Source organism: Procambarus clarkii, chromosome 12 (genome assembly GCF_040958095.1).
Source record: "Procambarus clarkii isolate CNS0578487 chromosome 12, FALCON_Pclarkii_2.0, whole genome shotgun sequence".
Taxonomy (NCBI): Eukaryota; Metazoa; Arthropoda; class Malacostraca; order Decapoda; family Cambaridae; genus Procambarus; species Procambarus clarkii.
In genome coordinates this window covers 11,905,322-11,927,107 of record NC_091161.1, presented here as the reverse complement: position 1 = coordinate 11,927,107, position 21,786 = coordinate 11,905,322, and the positions used below count along the sequence as shown (strand labels likewise).

At 41.5% G+C, this 21,786-nt stretch overlaps 1 protein-coding gene across 9 annotated transcripts in view; it reads right to left on the bottom strand.

Moving 5' to 3' along the window:
* Positions 1–21,786, bottom strand: part of LOC123772897 (myotubularin-related protein 9) — a 48,270-nt gene that overhangs the window by 8,935 nt on the left and 17,549 nt on the right. For 5 of the 9 annotated variants that reach the window (XM_069323258.1, XM_069323257.1, XM_069323256.1 and 2 more), the window contains 7 exons: positions 20,984–21,105; positions 19,615–19,721; positions 16,878–17,107; positions 14,511–14,680; positions 12,419–12,613; positions 2,196–3,610; positions 879–957 (listed from right to left, as the gene is read on the bottom strand). In XM_069323258.1, coding sequence (XP_069179359.1) covers positions 3,494–3,610; positions 12,419–12,613; positions 14,511–14,680; positions 16,878–17,107; positions 19,615–19,721; positions 20,984–21,105 — 941 coding nt within the window. In that variant the 3' untranslated portion in view covers positions 879–957; positions 2,196–3,493. Of the gene's footprint in view, positions 1–878; positions 958–2,195; positions 3,611–5,166; positions 5,406–10,963; positions 12,175–12,418; positions 12,614–14,510; positions 14,681–16,877; positions 17,108–19,614; positions 19,722–20,983; positions 21,106–21,786 lie in introns of those variants that run through there. The other 4 variants (XM_045766302.2, XM_045766306.2, XM_045766314.2 and 1 more) reach the window with 2 other exon arrangements.

Here is a 21,786-nt window from a genome sequence, read left to right as displayed (position 1 = left end):
TTCAAAATGCAAATTACTGTTCATCAGGATTTAAATAGGTACCAGGGGCCAGATTCACGAAGCAGTTACGCAAGCCCTTACGAACCTAGGGGCCAGATTCACGAAAGCAGTTACGCAAGCACTTACGAACCTGGGGCCAGATTCACGAAGCAGTTACGCAAGCACTTACGAACCTGGGGCCAGATTCACGAAAGCAGTTACGCAAGCACTTACGAACCTGGGGCCAGATTCACGAAAGCAGTTACGCAAGCACTTACGAACGTGTACATCTTTCCTCAATCTTTGACGGCTTTGGTTACATTTATTAAACAGTTTACAAGCATGAAAACTTGCCAATCAACTGTTGTTATTGTTATAAACAGCCTCCTGGTGCTTCGGAGCTCATTAACTGTTTAATAATTGTAAACAAAGCCGCCAAAGATTGAGAAAAGATGTACAGGTTCGTAAGTGTTTGCGTAAGTGCTTTCGTGAATCTGGCCCCTGGGAGTTAGACAGCTGCTACGGGCTGCTTCCTGAGGGATGTGTAACAAAAAGGAAGCCTGGTCGAGGACCGGGCCGCGGGGACGCTAAACCCCGAAGTCATCTCAAGATAACCACCATAAAATCACTAACATTATTTAAAATAACCCATATAAAATCATTTAACACTGCTAACTCGTCTAAATTTAACTAATATAATCACTGAGATATATATATTATGTATATATATATATATATATATATGATTAAGGCGTCTTGTACATATATATATATATATATATATATATATATATATATATATATATATATATATATATATATATATATATATATATACCTATAATATAAAACAAATCGGAATAAGTTAGAAATTATGTAATTCGTGAAGGAGGACTTACCAAGTCTTGACCGCCAAGTCGAAGCTAATGACGCTATACCAGAAGAACATAGCGAGGACGCTCACCAGACATATCTCAGCTGTCAGAGGAGACACAGATACACATGAGTTATAGTAACCAGTGGGTATTATAGTGGGGGGCCTCGTAGCCTGGTGGATAGCGCGCAGGACTCGTAATTCTGTGGCGCGGGTTCGATTCCCGCACGAGGCAGAAACAAATGGGCAAAGTTTCTTTCACCCTGAATGCCCCCTGTTACCTAGCAGTAAATAAGTACCTGGGTGTTAGTCAGCTGTCACGGGCTGCTTCCTGGGGGTGGAGGCCTGGTCGAGGACCGGGCCGCGGGGACACTAAAAGCCCCGAAATCATCTCAAGATAACCCCCTTAATCATCATTTGTGTTAGGGGACAGGTAGCCAGTGTGTGTATGATATACATGTTAGGCTTATATCCAGTTGCTCCCCCTTGGTATTAGGGTCGAATTACTGACCTCGCCAAGGCTGTAAACCCACAACAAAATGCCCCTATTTACTCCTAGGTAAACAGGAGCATTAGGTGATTGGAAAGACACCCATATGCAGGCGATGAGTCACAATAACGAGGCTGAAGTATGTTGACCAGACCACACACTAGAAGGTGAAGGGACGACGACGTTTCGGTCCGACCTGGACCATTCTCAAGTCGACTTGAGAATGGTCCAGGACGGACCTTCACCTTCTAGTGTGTGGTCTGGTCAACGCCCAATCATTTCAGTCCCGCCCGGGTTTTGAACCCGGGATTCTTGATTGTTAGTCGAGAAGGAACCCGACTGTAACTTCCGGTGGTTACAAGCAGAGAGGCTTACCTAAACACAGTGATACAAGCCAACCCGTTCTCGCACTTTCTTACAGTCAATATTGACTTATTAAATAAGTGCATATGTGATATACTAATTTATTGTGAATATTTTAGTTTACCTTGAAAAGCTTCATAGAAAACACCGACCTCACCTAACCTTCTTAGTATGTTAAGATAAGCATCTTATTGCTTCGTAATTACAATTATTACTTAACCTATTATAGGTATAGGTTAAGTAATAATTGTAATTACGAAGCAATAAGATGCTTATCTTAACATACTAAGAAGGTTAGATAAGGTCGGTGTTTTCTATGAAGCTTTTCAAGGTAAACTAAAATATTCTAATTCTATTATATTCTAATTATTCTAATAAACTAATTCACAATAAATTAGTATATCACATATACACTTATTTAATAAGTCAATATTGACAGTAAGAAAGTGCGAGAACGGGTTGTACAAGGCGGGGGGGGGGGGGGCTTACCTAAAATCATACATGCGGCAGGACTTTCGATCCAAGTTGATCTGTTAACCTCAAATGCGATCAAAGCCACGAGCTGAGCGCTGATCATACTGATGAAGCTCCACGTATGAAGCTTCTGTCTTCTGATCTGGGGATAGAAGGCGTACAGACAGAGGGTAACTAGGAGACACAGACACGATACCCCAGTAAAGTATCGTCGGAGGTGCGTTACTGACGCACACTGACGATTACTCAGTTCATTTCTGCTAGCACATACAAAAACAGCCTCTTTCAGTGTCCCATTGGCTTCCTCTTTGTGCGCTATACAGTAATCTCGTGTAATGAAATTAAGTTCTTCTATGTATATGGAGCTGTTATCTAGAAAGGAGATATTGTCTACATCCCAATTGAAGTAATGTTCGTCACAGGCTGGAGGAAACCCAGTAAGTACTACTGGATTTTTTAAGTTACTCAGGGTGAATATGGGCCACAGTTGTCCCTCTGAGGACCTCTCATCACTTTCACACGTTCCGTTTAAAGAAAAAAAATCATTGTTCTTACAGCACTTCCTCCGTATAGTGGTATGATCACAAATATAATTTTTACTACTTTTATTGAGACAAAAGTAGGCAAAGTACCTGTATACGATTTCACTCTCATTCTTGTTAGTATTTGGCTTTACATAGAAACAGAATTCATCTGTCGTCAGTTTAAAACAAGGATCTTCATGGAACTTAAACAATGTTGGAGTATTGTTGATGACTTTGATGAACGCCGTGGTTGTGTCCGTCGGGTCAGTACTGATGTCAATACGAATCCCATTCTGCGAAATTCCACAGTTCAAATCCACTTCTTCAAATTTAATGTTGAATGCCTCGTTAGTGTCATTAGTCAAAGTAACTATGGGCGGCACTAAGGCGTCACTTACACTACTATTTGATAGACAACGTGGTATAACCATGTTAGCCAACCTCTGTATGTCGGAGGATCTATCTGAAGACGTCGTGGTGGGCTTCACAGAGGCAGAAGGAAGCGAGTTCTCACTGGAATATACTCCCATGGCTTCTATCACCACCACCATCACCACCCACCACACACTGAATCTTTTCCGAGTCATCGTTCGTCTTGGGAGCCAACAAAAATCTTCGAAATATAATTGAACAGTGAGACCATTCAGCTGACAGGTAAGAACAATTGGTGCTACTGACCTGTTGAGCACTTGGACTAAGGTGACTGTTGTGGCAGCAGAGAGGCAGGTATTGCTTACGTGTCGGTTTGTACAAACTGTTGAAGTCACTGGTGAACAGTCATATAGCTGGTCACACCAATACTTCACAAGATCTATGGACTCCTATGGAAGTGGTGTAATAGACTTGATATAACGTTAAGCTTCGTGAAGAGAAGATGCCACACTCTCCTTCCTTCAAAAAGCAGATCTGTAGAAGAAATATTGTAGTTAGATGTGAGATCACAAAAGATGAGCAACCCACAGCTGATCAATGATCAGTTGCCAATCCTGCTGGCGTCAACGTGTCATTATTGACCACAATGGCAACAATCACCAATAAAGATAATACTAAAAACTGAAAATATCTACTAAATGTCAATAATTAGGATACTCCCAGAGTATCCTACATCCGAATAATTCGTAGAAAATACCCATTTATTTGTTTTAATAACCGTTATAAACAATGTAAATTATTAAAAAAAACATTCATAATATAAAAATACTGCGTAATGTTCAGTCTATATCGACATATATCTGCCCGAAACGCTTTATTACTTAGTACTAGGCCTAGTGTACTAGTGTACCTAGAGTCACCTTGCCTAGCGTACTCACACTAGGCAACCTAGTGTGAGTACAGTATGCTGTATAATATTATGCAATATGGTCAGTTGCATAGGCCTGCACATAGGCTCTGCTTCTACACACCTTTCAACCAAATCAACCAGGTACCTGTTGGCTGTCAAACACCTCTAAGTAAACTGCGGCGACCAGTTTGGCGCCGGAGCCGCCGGAACAGCACTATTTATTTATTTATTTATATACAAGAAGGTACATTGGGTTTGTGAGAATACATAGCATAGTACAGTAATTACACTCTTGTAAAGCCACTAGTACGCGCAGAGTTTCGGGCAGGTCCTTAATCTAACAGATAATTTTAAGTAGGTAAATTCTGGCAGAATTAATAAAATGATAACAAATACATTGCAAGAAAAAAAATGAGATGAGAGAGATTAGTAAGTATATTAAAGCACGTTGGTATATTAAAGCTCTGATTGATTACATTGACAGCTTGATTGGTAATTTAAACAAGATTAATAGACACCATACAGCAGATTGACAGCACATATACGAAGACAGCAATGATCACTAGGCGCTGCCTTAATTGGCTACTCCTAGTTCCAACTAAACGGCCAATTAGACATGCGGCATTTGGTCAACCAACACAACCATATTCTAAGACCTCACTAAATGGTGATTTATAAGACCGTCAGCATTGAGGAAATCGTGAACTGGTGAACCCTAGGCGCTGCTCAGCTGGGAGAGTTACTGATACATTCATGGAGAGTGTAGCTGGGTGAACAAATCCACAAGGGCCGTGACGAGGATTCGAACCTACGTCCCAGAGCATCCCAGGGGGCCAGATTCACGAAAGCACTTACGAACGTGTACACCTTTCCTCAATCTTTGACGGCTTTGGCTACATTTATTTAACAGTTTACAAGCATGAAAACTTGCCAATCAACTGTTGCTATTGTTATAAACAGTTTCCTGGTGCTTCCGAGCTCATTAACTGTTTAATAATTGTAAACAAAGCCGCCAAAGATTGAGAAAAGATGTACAAGTTCGTAAGTGTTTGCGTAAGTGCTTTCGTGAATCTCGCCCTGCAGAGCATTTCTTCATTGATGCATCAAGCTATTGTGATTGGTGTGTGTGTAGTGTAGCTGGGTGTTAATGAGAGTATTAGACAATGTTAAGGAGACTTACCTGTGCAATAAATAGCTAAGGCTGCTCTTATATCGCCTCTACAGGATGAACAACCCAGCGGGTTTTCTTCCTATTGGGGAGTGTTGTACATTCTGCTATGGCGGTGTGTCCACTCACAAGATGGGTGGCGCTGCCCAATAAACTCGCCCCTCGGGGCAAAATTAAAAAATAGATGAGGCGGCAAGAGAGAACGCTGTACAGGACCTCACTGCTCTCTTGTCAGGAGACAACTCAAGTAACCTTGAACAGATTCTCCTTGTCCACGACCCTCACCCCCCCCCCCCCTCCCCGTCCCCCAACATTTACATACGCACGCACACACACACACTGGGTGTGCCCGTGCGTGCGTGTTTGCATTCCAATAGATAAAATCTATTAGGCAGTGATGTGGTGGAGGCTGACTCTATACACAGTTTCAAATGTATTTTGAAAAATTTTGCCCCGAGGGGCAAGTTTATTGGGCAGCGCCAAATGTAGATATGATAGAGCCCAATAGGCTCAGGAACCTGTATACCTGTTGATTGACGGTTGAGAGGCGGGACCAAAGAGCCAGAGCTCAACCCCCGCAAGCACAATTGCGCACACACACACACACAATGCAAAGGCATGCTATAAAATGGCTTCCAGAACTGAAAAACAAGAGATATGAAGATAGGCTAGAGGCTTAAATATGTCTAACTAGAAGATATAAGAGCCGATATGAACACCACTTACAAAATAATATCATGAATCGACCAAATTGACAAAGAGGAATTCCTGAAACCGACAATCTCAAGATGTTATAGATTCAAGCTAAGGAAACAAAGGTGCCGACAAAATTTAGAAAGTTTTATTTTGCAAACAGTAGTAGACGGCTGGAACAAGTTCAAGTTCAAGTATGTTTATTGAGATACTAGTTAAAGTTAACAAGTTCAAGTGAGGTGGTGGTAGAGGCCAAAACCGTTTCAAAGTGTTGAAATTGAAATTGAAATTGAAATAAGTTTATTGAGGTAAAATACACACAAAGGGATGAGGTAGCTCAAGCTATTCTCACCCCGTTCAGTACATCGTGTTAATACATACATAGACACACATCACAAACAATAAACACATTACCAAACATTCTGAGAGATAAACATATACATTTCCTATTTCAAAGTGTTATACGACAAAGAGTACTGGGAAGACGGGACACCAAGAGCGTAGCTCTCATCTTGTAATTACACTTAGGCAATTACACCTCTATTAAATGAACAAATCCACAAGGGCCGTGACGAGGATTCGAACCTGCGTCCAAGAGCATCCCAGACATTTTGACGCATCACGTTAGTGTGATCTGTGTGTGTGTGTACACCTCTATTCCCCTATTATCGTGGACTCTTGGTACAGTACTAAGAATCTCTACCAACACACTCACAGATACTGGCGTCCACTCAGGATGTTATGCAACTCTCTTCGCTACCGCTCACAGGATGAGTATGGGGTGCACAATAAACTATGAGTACAGGATGAGTATGGGGTGTACAATACACTGTATGAGTACAGGATGAGTATGGGGTGCACAATACACTGTATGAGTACAGGATGAGTATGGGGTGCACAATACACTGTATGAGTACAGGATGAGTATGGGGTGCACAATAAACTGTATGAGTACAGGATGAGTATGGGGTGCACAATAAATTGTATGAGTACAGGATGAGTATGGGGTGCACAATACACTGTATGAGTACAGGATGAGTATGGGGTGCACAATACACTGTATGAGTACAGGATGAGTATGGGGTGCACAATAAACTGTATGAGTACAGGATGAGTATGGGGTGCACAATACACTGTATGAGAAAAGGATGAGTATGGGGTGCACAATAAACTGTATGAGTACAGGATGAGTATGGGGTGCACAATAAATTGTATGAGTACAGGATGAGTATGGGGGGCACAATACACTGTATGAGTACAGGATGAGTATGGGGTGCACAATACACTGTATGAGTACAGGATGAGTATGGGGGGCACAATACACTGTATGAGTACAGGATGAGTATGGGGTGCACAATACACTGTATGAGTACAGGATGAGTATGGGGTGCACAATACACTATATGAGTACAGGATGAGTATGGGGTGCACAATACACTGTATGAGTACAGGATGAGTATGGGGGGCACAATACACTGTATGAGTACAGGATGAGTATGGGGGGCACAATAAACTGTATGAGTACAGGATGAGTATGGGGGGCACAATACACTGTATGAGTACAGGATGAGTATGGGGGGCACAATACACTGTATGAGTACAGGATGAGTATGGGGTGCACAATACACTGTATGAGTACAGGATGAGTATGGGGGGCACAATACACTGTATGAGTACAGGATGAGTATGGGGGGCACAATACACTGTATGAGTACAGGATGAGTATGGGGGGCACAATACACTGTATGAGTACAGGATGAGTATGGGGGGCACAATAAAAATAAAAAAAAAATATCTTCGGGGTCTGGGGTAGTTGTATTTAAACAAAAATAGTAGACGATGTAGTTAAAAATAATTCTTTCGAGATAGTTTAAATGACAATGTGTTTCGTAAAGTGAAATTATTTGCTTTATAAATTACAAAACAATATTTGTCCAGCAAACACAACAAGAACAAAGTTGTAATTATTACGGACTGTTAGTCTTCCTAAGTAATACATTTTTTTATTTATTGGTTCTATATTTTAGTCAGTTGTGTCAGGTATAAGAATGTGTGGTTAAGTAAGCGAGTGATGAGACGCAAGAGCAAGCGTAGTAGCATCCCTGGATATGAAGGTTCTCATAGTCCACCTTATCAGTTTCCTGGCTGATGTCACGGTTGCTTTGTTATGTTCACTAAATGTTAAGTTGTCGGACATTATTATTGTTAGCAATTAAACGTCGTTTTCCTTGACAGGAAATCTGATTACATTTTGTGTTGTAATGTATACGACTTTGAACAATGGGGCAGTGTTTCTTTCACCCTATGCCTCTGTTACCTAGCAGTAAAATAGGTACCTGGGTGTTAGTCAGCTGTCACGGGCTGCTTCCTGGGGGTGGAGGCCTGGTCGAGGGCCGGGCCGCGGGGACACTAAAGCCCCGAAATCATCTCAAGATAACCTCAAGATTGGGTGACAACATTCAAAGAGTTTAGTGGTTTCCGAAGTTTATTTAATATAGTCTTGGTTACAGCAGTCGGTTGTTGGAAATGTAATGACGGGTCTTAATAGCTGAGATGAGGCCAGCAGCATAGAGCTAGAGGGAGACTAAATGGATGAGAACAGATAGCTTGAGTACAGCTGGAATCTGGCTGTCTTCTCTGTGGTATCTTGAGAGAGTAGGAGCTAGATTCGTCGTGTTTCATTGTTACTGGTGAGTGTCAATGGTGTTAAAGAAGATCCAAGGTGTATGCAAAATGTTTGTCATTGGACCGCTATACACTGGCGAGGGTGTTGTTGTTGTTGTTTTAGATCCAGCTACTGGGAACAAAAAGTTCCATGTAGCATGGGCTATGGTGATCCCGTAGTAGACTTACCTGGTACAGGAGTGGGGAAAGTAGCATGGGCTATGGTGATCCAGTAGTGGACTTACCTGGCACAGGAGCGGGGCAAGTAGCACGGGCTATGGTGATCCAGTAGTGAACTTACCTGGTACAGGAGCGGGACTGTAACTCGGCGAGGCTCTGTTGTTGTTGTTCAAGATTCACCTACTGGAAACAAAACGTTCCAAGTAGCACGGGCCATGGTGATCCCGTAGTGGACTTACCTGGCCTAGTTGAGGGGCTGTAACTTGAATGATTTCTGGAAACTTGGGAAGACAAATCAATTTTAATTATTAGTGCACATATAAAATTACTGTAATAATTCTTGGAATGGGGAATTCTTAGGGATAAGTTATGTGGAATTAACAGTCAAATCAAATTGCCTGAACTTCTGAGGACGTTGGAGTAACTATATTACGTTTAATATAATTGCTACAGTATCGTGTATTCTATTTCAGTCCTACATTTTTTCCATAGCCAAGTTGCTGGAATTTTTCATTTGAAATCATGTTATTTTCTGTTGACCAGTGGAAGACCTTATAGATATCTGCAGACAACAAGTCTCAATAACGAGACTGAAAATTCGACGCCCAGCCCGTGACCAACCCGTCCTCCTAAATAGAACATCGCATTTTGACGTACACTTTACCCCAAGGCCAAAAATCATCGTCCTAGAAAATGGAAGTGCTCTCAGCCAAGCTCACACTGGACCTCTCGTCTTGGATTTTCTATGATATATTGAAAGCTCGAGTAGCGAGCTCTCTTAAGTTTATGGGCTTAAAATTATGACTTAAAAGATTCTTGGCTATATGAATTGCAAATGCTTACAAGTGAAACGTGGTAACATCAGATCATATTGTTGTGCAGACAAGTTCCATTCCTTGTCTTAAAAATAACTAACTTGAATGGATGGTGGCAGCAACCTTCTATCTTTCTACTATTCTAGCACTCTTACTTTCTACTTTCCTCCTTGATCTCATTCTAAACTTTCCCTTTCTCCTGACTTGCCTCTCTACTCCCTTCCTCCTCACCATTTATTCCTTCAATTTCCGATACTTACAATCTAACTTGAAACACATTTTTCAATTGACTAGTGTAACATTCTGTGCCCGTGATGTTGAGAGGTGGCTTTATCTTTCTTTAAGGCAAAAGGCAGAGCCTTTCATGAGCCTGGCAGTAGTAGTACATAGTACGAGACAGACAAACGATACAGGGATATACTGTATATTCACAGATTCCTCACTTTTCTGTGTAAATACATTAGTTTACTTTTATGTTTGAAGATGTAAGCATTTACTAAAGTATAATTACCGGTTGGTCAGTACACTATGATGGTCTTAATACTCCTTGTGCAGTTGAAGCCCAACACCAAACCAAACCAATTGCTCAACTCGTCTGTTGAAACATAGTGCAGGTTGCATCGAGCTCAAAACTGTTCAGGACCTTTGCAAAATTTCATTACAGCAGTTTGTGCCCTCCTTTTATGGAAGCCGTATTGGACATACGACAACTTATTGGAATTGTAAATGAAAACCAACAAGCCTGTTGTACACATCTGTCTTAAATATTTGGCTGTCAAATAAAATGGACAGACACCGGTTGATTATTCTCTACTAACTGTGGGTCATCACTCATCAGGACAAATGGGAGAGAGGGGAGACCTCTGACAAGCTGCCAGCTTCCTGTCCTTGTCAAGGTCAGAGATTGTGGTTGGATCTTGAGGCCTTAACAGATCTCCCCCTTTTTAACAGAGAAAGGTACCGAAAGAGTTTACCAGTGCAAAGACCACTCAAACCTTAACAGCTCAGCAGTCTCCACAAGGTTTGCCACATTACCCCTTCAGTTAGTGAATTTGGGTACCCATACAGGCACCATGGATGGTACATTGGTTAGAATGCTGTTCAAATAGACAATAGAGTATAACCTATCAAAGTCTATGAATGGCTTTTAGTTTCAGATCTAATATGGAAAAAGATTAAGAACTTACCTTTATAGACATCAACTTAATTCTCGGTTAACATATTTTATCTTCCTTCAAGATAAAACCTTCCTTCCTTCCTTCCGTCTGTTTCATATCCTACTTGTTCATCCAGGGGCAATATACTGTATATATTTTTCCAATTTACATTTAATTGTAATTTTCACAGTTCACTTGCAACACAGATGATGACTGAAGGTTGTTAATGGGTATGAAAAGATACAATTGTATTTAAGGAAATAAATTTCACATATCATCTAGAAGGATAAATAAACTATATTTGACTAGATGAACATAAAGTATATATTTTTATTACACAACATGGAATGTTAATTTGCATTGTGCTTGTGTATTTTACTAAAACCATGAAGAGTCATGCAATAAATAATATCAAGGCTGCCTTTTCAATGTGATAAATTGAACAAGTTTGCAACACTTTGCAAATGTTTACAATACACAATTAAGACTTCATACTAATCTAAATTTTATAATAAAATATAGGCAATCTTGAAGCACTATTCTACTATGCTAATATTACATCCATACACTTTGGTTATGATTGTGAGCTCACACACAACACTGTGCTCACGTTCTTGTATCGGTCAGATCACTGTTATCCCTTTGGGGTACGTGCTCACGTCCTTGTATTGGTCAGATCACTTATCCCTTTGGGGGTACGTGCTCATGTCCTTGTATCGGTCAGATCACTTATCCCTTTGGGGATACGTGCTCACGTCCTTGTATCGGTCAGATCACTTATCCCTTTGGGGGTACGTGCTCACGTCCTTGTATCGGTCAGATCACTGGTATCCCTTTGGGGTACATTTCATCAAGAGTGCATTACAGTATCTAAATTCTTGTGGCGTTTTATATTGTACGTCATTATCATTGAAACTGCAGTTGCAAATAAGGTCATGCAATATACTTGAATATATAGTTCATCATATTAGCCCTCGCTCTGCTCTACAAATGACAAAGTAGAGAACATCCTATTTCAGAATTTTAGACATTAAACTAATGATTAAATCATTATTGATGATCAATGTTTTTACAATATTAAAATTTGTAAATTTTAAAGTTTGTCATAAATTATAATTTGCATATGTTCTCAAAAGCTTCCGTTAAAAATATTCACTATGAAAGTAACCAAATTCATTAACAAACAATATATAAACATTTTTACAATTTTAAGTTCAGATTTAACATAAAACTACATAAAACCTTCAATATACACAACACCAATATGAAAATTGTACCGATAATAAAATATAAAAATCTATGGACTACATTGTGTACAATCTTACAAACACATTATAAATGAACTGCATTAAATTCATTAAACAATGTTTTTTAGAATAACAGCAAAATAACAAATTAGTAATTATTTAGCTTCATGGTTCGCCGAGGAGCATGATAGGTGCAGATGTAAGACGGTGGTTTCACTTGCCGTTAATCAGCCACTAGTTCCTTACTGGGTATTTTCTTAATGCCTAATGAGTATAATTGTGATCTACAGAAACTAAAATCATCAATTAGAAGATCATTTGTTTTTACATTGGTTTGAAATTAAATCATATGCATATGCCCAAATCATTATTCTTCTCATGCATAATTATACAAGGTGCTGTATTCACAAATCTTTTCAGTATCTGTGTTCTGTGTACTCTAAAACCCAGTAACTTAATTATTCTAATATGAAAACCCTGAAAGAATGTTCATAAGAGCTCATATTACCTCTACTCCTGTAGGTGGTGAAATTATTCCAACTTCTAATGCCTCTCGCTCCAAATCTTGCAACTGCCGTCTAAGGCGGGCTACACGAGATCTAAGAGATGAATCCCGCTCGCGCAATTCTCGTACTACTGACCATGCTGCCTCTTGGGGTCCTTGGTCCACCACCCACCGCAAGAAGACACTAGCCCACAATTGCTATGGAAATAATAACTTATCAGAGGAACTGACGTAATGCAGCTACAGTAATTACTTGTTATATTTTTTATAAGATTGATGGGGCATGTGAAAGTTAAAATAAGAAAATAAGTAAGAACTGTACAGTAGAATCTTGATTCAACTAACTATATGGGACTATAGGCCTGATTTATTGCTATGCCTGTTTTCCTTAATGTTTTTGTTCATTTACAAAAATGTCTAAAAATGTGATTAGACATTAAAAAACAAGAGATGAATGTAATGAAATGCTTCTTTCTGTGAGGGCCTCAGTGGCTCTCTGTTGCTAGCTGCACTGAGATACCACACCACACACTCCTGTGTGTGGTGCCTCCTTCACTTTCTCCTGTTGATTGAAGGTTGAGAGGCGGGACCAAAGAGCCAGAGCTCAACCCCAGCAAACACAACTAGGTGAGTACTAGGCGAGTACACACATAAATCACATCAGTCATTGCAAGTCCTTTAATCCTTCCGCTGCACAAGTCATACCAGGATGATTTAGAGTATCGTGTAAGATTTAAAAGTTCTGTGCATACATGTGGCTCACATCTGCTTCCTCAGGCCTACAATAAATAGATGCCATCATGGAAAAAATCATGGGCACCCTTTATGGATCCTTTTTGGATATAAGGGCCTCATTATTGAGTGGGCGACCACGTGCAGCATTTTCACACATGCACCATGTGCCTTACTATGGTGTAAACACCATGATAAGGCACCCCACTCCAGCGGTCCAAGACCTAAAGACTGAACTCCCGAACACATGCTACTGCAGCTCACAGCACCACCGTGTTGCTTGTGCCCATGGCATCATTTAATAACGATGAAATATGTAACTATCATTATTTTGTGATGATAGTGCCAGACAAGATCCTAAGTGTAATAAAGACTATGTATAAGGTTCAGATATCAGTGAGCACAATTGCACAAACAAATCATATTAACATGATGTATCAATGAGAAAATTAGTTGGAGTCACGAGGAGGATTTGAACCTGCACTCTGAGTACTTCCAAGCACACATCTTAAACCACTGGATCACAACATAGCATATTGTGCTCCAGTAGTTTAAGGCATGTGCTTGAGGTACACACAGATATCACAACAGCGTGATGCATCAAGTGAACAAATCCACAAGGGCCGTGATGAGGGTTCGAACTTACAGCCAGGATGATCCCAGACGCTGCCTTACTCGACTAGACTACGACATGGTCAAAGGAATTGGAACCGGGAATTCCACCGACTTCACACGGATCCTGCAGCCTATCCGAGACACAAACCAGGGTTTTACACAATCCATGCAGTTGCTTGTTGTGGTGCACTTTTACTTTTCAGGTTGTCTTTTTTTGTGGTAACTGTGGTGATCCTAGATCCCCAGCCTGGACTTTCCTGCTATTGAATGGGCCAGATTCTGGTGCTGGTCTCTGGTAGGTGCATGAGAATCCATAGAAATCTGGTATGGTCTTGTGGGTTTGACAGGTATACCAGTGTAAAGTCCAGGGAACTGCTCATAGGGACCTCCCACAAAATACATGGGAGCACATATGGGGGAGGGGAATTAAACACAATGACTTGGGCAGCCAGGAGGCCTGGTCGACGACCGGGCCGCGGGGACGCTAAGCCCCGGAAGCACCTCAAGGTAACCTCAAGGTAACCAGCAATTAAACCAAAACCAAGCAATGATCCTTCAAGGACTAATCATTCCAGGGGTAAACAAGCACCATTTTGTTGGTTAAGGAAGCGGCAGTAGGTCCTAGCAGAATGTAACAAGTGTGTGACTAAGGTGAATAGCAGGCCAAGACAAGGAGGGGATCTGAACTGCCAGGGAAGTTACTGAGGCAGCCTTTCCAGACAATAACAATATTTAAATTAATGCTTACCAGGCTCATAGGGGCAACAGATGGCCAAATAACACGTTGATTGGGCTCATACATAGGATTGAGGTATTTTGGAAGCACCTCTGGCCGATTGACAAATGACCACAGGCTGGCTGTTCGTTCCTGGGCCTGCATTGCTCTTCGTTCTCCTTCGTTATTTGCTAGAAATGTGCCTGAAAAATTTATGTTATTTCAAATACAGGACTTCAAATTCCCTATCAACAAAGAAATGCACTGAACCATAATACAGAATAATTTGATTAAATTTGTATATTTTACTGCAAATCACCGATATACAGTCAGCAGTCAGCTGATAACTGAGTGGACAGCGGTAGGGATTCATAGTCCTAAGGTTCCAGATTCGATCCCCGGCGGAAGCGGAAACAAATGGGCAGAGTTTCTTTCACCCTGATGCTCCTGATCGCTTAGCAGTAAATAGGTACCTGGGAGTTAAACCGCTGCTATGGGCTGCTTCCTGGGGGTGTGTAACAAAAAGGAGGCCTGGTCGAGGACCGGGCCGCGGGGACGCTAAACCTTGAACTCATCACAAGATAACCCTCAAGATAACCTTCAGTAACACAAACAAATCACACTAATCTGATATATATCAATGAGAAAATCAACTGAGGTGACTCAAACCTGCAACCAAGGGACTCCCAACTGCTGACATTACCACAGTAGTAACAAGTTGTGGTACAGTGGTAACATCAGTGGTTAGGAGTGCGTTGGTCACAGGTTCGAGTCCCTTCACAGCTCCAGTTGATTTTTCTTATACCCTGAAGTATTAAATTTACCAACAAGTAACTCCAGGTTTTATTGGCTGGCTCTGCCAGAATCTATTTACAACACAGTGAACCTCAATATAATATAATAAATTGCAACTCCATTTACACTACTGGCAGCTACATTGCTACACTGGCAATGTATAAACTACCTAACAGAGGATGCACTAATCTGGATTTAAAGTCAATTGTACTGCTGGAACACAAAGGCAGAGTCAAGAAATGTAGATTAATGATCTGATATTGCTCAAACCTAAATGAAAATCACAAACATCAATAAAGAGCGCACGCATTCATCTTCCAGCAGCCAGTTACCTACCTTCACTCACTCACATTTTTACTTCTGTGAAGAGGTGAATATTAAAACATACACATCTTTTTTGAGTTCCTACTTTTCCTTTTCTTTAGTTGCTAAAGCAATCTTACTTCATTTAGAATATACAGAGGACCTCGAGTGACGAGCGGCTCCATCTACGAGCATTTCATTTCAGGTAACGCCACTCGCAGAAAATTTATCTCGATTGACGAGCTTTCGCTACATTAACGAGAAAACCATGTGATGCTTCCTAGCGTTCCCGCTGGTTCTCGCAAATTCTCTGACACCTCAGATGATGCAAATCAATGATTTTTTTTAAAAGATGCTAATGATGCTGGGATGTAAAGGGGTGACTGTTGTAATGTTGTAAAACATTAATTTTTTTAATAAAAAAAATTAAAAAATTTTGAAAAAGAAATGTCAAAAGGTTCGTTCAGTTTATGTCATGTAGGCTGCTCCATTTTCTGTAAAAAATAAAAACTGAAAAAATATAATTTTTTTTTTAATTTGAAAAACAAAAAAATGTCAAAAAGGTTCGTTCAGTGTATGTCAGGTAGGCTGCTCCATTTTCTATAAAAAAAAAAAAAAAATGAAAAATAAGTAAATGTTGAACAATTTTGAAAAAAAAAAAATGTCAAAAAGGTTCATTCAGTGTATATCTGGTAGGCTGCTCCATTTTATAAGAAAAAAATTGAATATCATATTGATGTTTTCGGCAGTGGAATGGATTAACTTTATTTCCATTATTTTAAATGTGGAAAGTTAATTGGCAAAACGAGCGTTTCACATGAGCTCTGTGCTGGAACGGATTAAATTTGTTAATCGAGGCTCCTCTGTATTCACTTAGTTGTGCTTGCGGGGGTTGAGCTCTGCTCTATCGGCCCACCTCTCAACTGTCAATCAACTGTTACTAACTACACTATTTTTTTTTCTCCCCCCCCCCCCCAGGAAGCAGCCCGTAACAGCTGTCTAACTCCCAGTTACCTATTTACTGCTAGGTAACAGGGGCATTAGGGTGAAAGAAACTCTGCCCATTGTTTCTCACCGGTGTCGGGAATTGAACCCCGGACCACAGGATTACGCGTCCTGTGTGCTGTTCACTCAGTCACTGGCCCTCTGTATTTTCCCATACAATACAGTACTATAATTTATACCAAATATGCACCTTAATTCAGGTGCATTATCTTTCAACAACTGAGGAAAGATGATATGTAAAACAAAGCTTCATACTTTTTAATGTAGCAAGCTCTCAAAAACTGGTAAACATCTTACCAAATTGTGATGAATATGAATGCTCAAACAACATTACAAGGAAGTTTTCTGCAAACTCAAAGCTGCAGCTAAACTGTGAATGAATTTGGTAGACACAGTCTAGAAAGAGGAGGAAGGTCGGAGAGTTGGACTTGGAGCGCTGAGCACTTGGAGTGTAGCAAGATCGGGCATGACGAGTTGCAAATGGATGGCCTGCCTGTATCCATTCTCGCTCTAACAGTGCCTCAAACCTGAAATGTAAAACCTTTCATATTATATACTATTTCCAACCTTTGAAATGCTATTTAAAAACCTATATGTAATAGTTTACAAAATTTTGTTAGTTGCCTACAATTTTGAAGTTTTCTAAATTTTGCAACAAGAAAGGAAAACAAAATCAGCATTGAATATAATGAAATGCCTCTCTTTGGATAAGATCCTTGTGGCTCCCTGACACTATCTTGAGGAGATAAGTAAGAAAGTAAGTAATTATCAAAAGAAGGCACCAAACCGGGAAGGCTATGTATCTCGAGGAGATAGCTTTCAACCACTAGGTCACATCAGCCAAGGAGTTAGTTCTGTTTGGTCTACTGGGGCCAGTCCCAGAACTTTGCCTTCTCACAGAGGCACAGAGTTATATTCCACTACCCCACCAGGAAAGCATCCAAAATGTCAGCAAACCAATGCAGACCAATGCTGCGTTCAAGGAGACCAAAGCCTCAAAACTGCCAAAAGAACTTTCCAAACATTGTAAACAAACAATTGAATATTTAGAAACCAGTGTGAGCTCATTAGCACTGCCTCCAAGTCCGCTCTGGGGCACGTGCAAAGACACACACACACCTACTGATGAACCTGGGAGGGTGGGAATCAGCAAAGCACCGGGGTTCACCCAGAAAGAGACATTTCATTACATTTAACACTTGCTTTCTAAGGGAGTTCCCTTGGGCTCCCTTAGCTAAGGGAAGCTAACTACCCATGGACAATGAAAAAGCAGGAACTCACCAGGAAGGAGAGATCACAGGGAACCAAACTGAAGAAGTGATGGCTGGGCAAGAGAAATGACCCAAGACAGGCATGACGAGGCCCGGGAACATTAACTAATACCAGGCTGCATAGACCCCTGTTAGACAACCAAAATTCCCCTGCCTGAAAATCAGCCCAGGAGATGTTTGCAAACACTACAACAAGAGTAATACATTTACAAACATCATAGGGCATGAGGGTAGACCGCAGGCTGGCCGAACTTGATGACAAAGAAGAGCCACGGGGGGAAAACAAACCCCACACGACTCAGGGTTGTAGGTGCCACCCACCCAACAACCAGCATGGTGGAGGCAGAAAGAATGATCATTGCACCGTGGCACAGAAGACAAACAACTTTCAAACTCCCACAAGGCGAGAGTCAGGTTTAGGGGGAATATCCATAGGCCACACCAAACCCGCAGCGGATTACCAGGGCCCAAAGGACTAATTAAACTGGACATCCAGGCACTGGGGATGCACATGCAGTTCCAAGCACCCTACGATCCATGTCTACATAACACAAACTGGATAGAAAACATACTTGTGTATAAGGAAAACCATAAAGCAAATGCCCCCCATAGGACAAAGTCCAAGGATGGCCAGTGTTTAGTTTAGAAACAGCAAGACCTGCGCCCAGCTGGTTGACGACCCACGAACCTACAGTGGACACCTACTCAGGTCAGCATCAGCGACAGAGCTGGTGTGGAAGGCTGGGAGAGCAACCCGTCCTCTTAAAAATAACGTCACTTTTCGCTCGTATGCGCGCTATGGCCAAATTTGGACGTAATTTGAAATGAAATTGACTCACAAGTGACATACTGTTCCGTTTTCTGTTTGAGTCATCCGGCCTACGCGGACAGGCTAGGAGAGGAAACTTTCAACTAACGTTTTTCATAATGTTTTGAAACTATGAGAATTTCCTGCCCACCTAACCCATCAGAGGACCCTTAACTTACTGTTGTTGAAAAAAAATACCAAATTTATTTTCATTTTTTTTTCATTTTCAAATTACGTCCAAATTCGGCCATACGGGCAAACGGCCAAAAGCGACGTTCTTTTTAAGAGGAGAGGTTGGGGAGAGACCTGGGGCTCAGGGCCCCACCCCACACTGGTGGGTGCTAATGAGCTCATGCTAGTTTCAAGACATCAGATCATTTGTTTACAAAGTTTGGGGGTGTTTGTTTACCAGTTTTGAGGCTTGGGCCTCTTGGGACTAAGCAGGGGTCTATTTTGGTGTACTGTCTTTCTGGATGTTTTCCCCTGTGGGGTGTCAGAGTGTCAGCTGCTCTCTGCACCACTGTGACGGAGGGCAGGTTCTGGTGCTGGTCTCTGGTAGGCCAAACAGAACCTCACAGCTGATGTAACCTAGTTGTTGGCAGCCATCTCGGTGAGAGAGCTTCAGGGAACCACAAGGTTCTCCCGCAAGAATATATATTCTAAATTTGTATGGAAATTATATTTTTATGAATCTCCTATAAATTCAACATAGTATATCTGAAAAGTATTCCTGACATTTTTGTGGTTGAGTTTGGCCAATAATCATGCAGAAAAGGTTGTATAGTATACAATACACTGATTATATGTGCCTATTATCTAGTACAGGTAGCTAGATACATTACATGTATACATACTGATGAATAGACCAGGGGCTAAATCTAACACTAATACACCACCACACAAAATAGCTGTACAGTGCATTTGGTAATTAACATCAGTGCTTTGTTAACTTTACCCTCGAACAGTGCGGCAATCTGGATTGAGGATTATCTGAGCAAGAGACGTAACTTGTAGAGTGGAGTCCAGACCGTCTGTGTCATGGACTAGTACAGAGGCTCCTTCCTGTAATATATAAACACCATACTCAAATTAACCAGTTTTTAATGCAATTTTCTATTAAAATCTGCTTGTACATAATTTATAACACCATAAACACTGATAAAATATCCTCAATATGCAGACGATGAGTCACAATAACGTGACTGAAGTATGTTGACCAGACCACACACTAGAAGGTGAAGGGATGATGACGTTACGATCCGTCCTGAACCATTCTCTAGTCAATTGTCTTGCAATCAACGTGAGAATGGTCCAGGACGGAGCGAAATGTCGTCGTCCCTTCACCTTCTAGTGTGTGGTCTGGTCAACATACTTTAGCCACATTATTGTGACTCATCGCCTACATAGTAAAATAGTTACATATTTTGCCTATGAATGTTCTCCCCACTTAAGTAAAATCATGTCACTGCTTACAAGTTATTGATTAGATTAATTCCAATAAACTGTCGATTACAGGATACTTTCATCGCACAGAGAGTGATGTGTTAATAATTGCAACACATGAAGGGGTTAAGAGTGTAATTTCCATCGTTGCTCTCCAAGTGAGACTTCTTGAGGTTATCTTGAGATGATTTCGGGGCTTTAGTGTCCCCGCGGCCCGGTCCTTGACCAGGCCTTCACCACCAGGAAGCAGCCCGTGACAGCTGACTAACACCCAGGTACCTATTTTACTGCTAGGTAACAGGAGCATAGGGTGAAAGAAACTCTGCCCATTGTTTCTCGCCGGCGCCTGGGATCGAACCCGGGACCACAAGATCACAAGTCCAGCATGCTGTCCGTTCGGCCGACCGGCTCCCCGATTCACTCACTCCCGGACTCACTCACTCCCGGTCTCACTCACTCCCGGACTCACTCACTCTCGGACTCACTCACTCCCGGACTCACTCACTCCCGGACTCACTCACTCCCGGACTCACTCACTCCCGGACTCACTCACTCCCGGACTCACTCACTCCCGGACTCACTCACTCCCGGACTCACTCACTCCCGGACTCACTCACTCCCGGACTCACTCACTCCCGGACTCACTCACTCCCGGACTCACTCACTCCCGGACTCACTCACTCCCGGACTCACTCACTCCCGGACTCACTCACTCCCGGACTCACTCACTCCCGGACTCACTCACTCCCGGACTCACTCACTCCCGGACTCACTCACTCCCGGACTCACTCACTCCCAGACTCACTCACTCCCAGACTCACTCACTCCCAGACTCACTCACTCCCAGACTCACTCACTCCCGGACTCACTCACTCACTCACCTGGTCAAGACACTGAGCCACAAGGCACGCACAGTTCAATGTTTCCTTAATGTTATTCATCCAGTTGCTGCTCTCCAGACGACTCAACCACTTGTCCGTTCCTGAGTTTGTGTCATTTACACCTGTGAAACAGAGTAACACGTTTAAAACGGCCAATGTGGTATAACAACTGTGAAAGTGAAGGCTCACAATATACAGTACAGTAAAATGTAAGCATATACAAATCCGCAAGGGCCATGACGAGGATTTGAACCTGCGTTCGAGAGCATCCCAGATGCTGACATAATCGACTGAGCTACGACGTGGTCGTAGAACAAATCTTGTGGATTAGTTCATTTGATGCATCATGCAATTGTGATTTCTCTGTGTTATGCATATACAGTAGTCAAAAGAATAAAAATTCAAATGCATTTTAACGAGACAGTACTAATGTGATCAGTTGATTTCAAATCATTGACAATTAAGAAACAGAAGCAATAAAGTGAACCATACCCACTAAATACTAAAGTGAAGGTAATGATGTTTTGACTGATGGTGGACTCAAACATCACCACCACCACCACCTCTTTTCTAATATGTGCATTTATATTCGTAGGTTTCAGCCATGATATTGTGACATTCTTCAAAAATAATAGTGTAATGTATTCATATAATTAGCATTGTAATGTAAAACAGAAACAGGCCTATTCAATAAATTCAATACAAGTAGGCGATGAGTCACAATAACGTGGCTGAAGTATGTTGACCAGACCACACACTAGAAGATGAAGGGACGAAGACGTTTCGGTCCGGCCTGGACCATT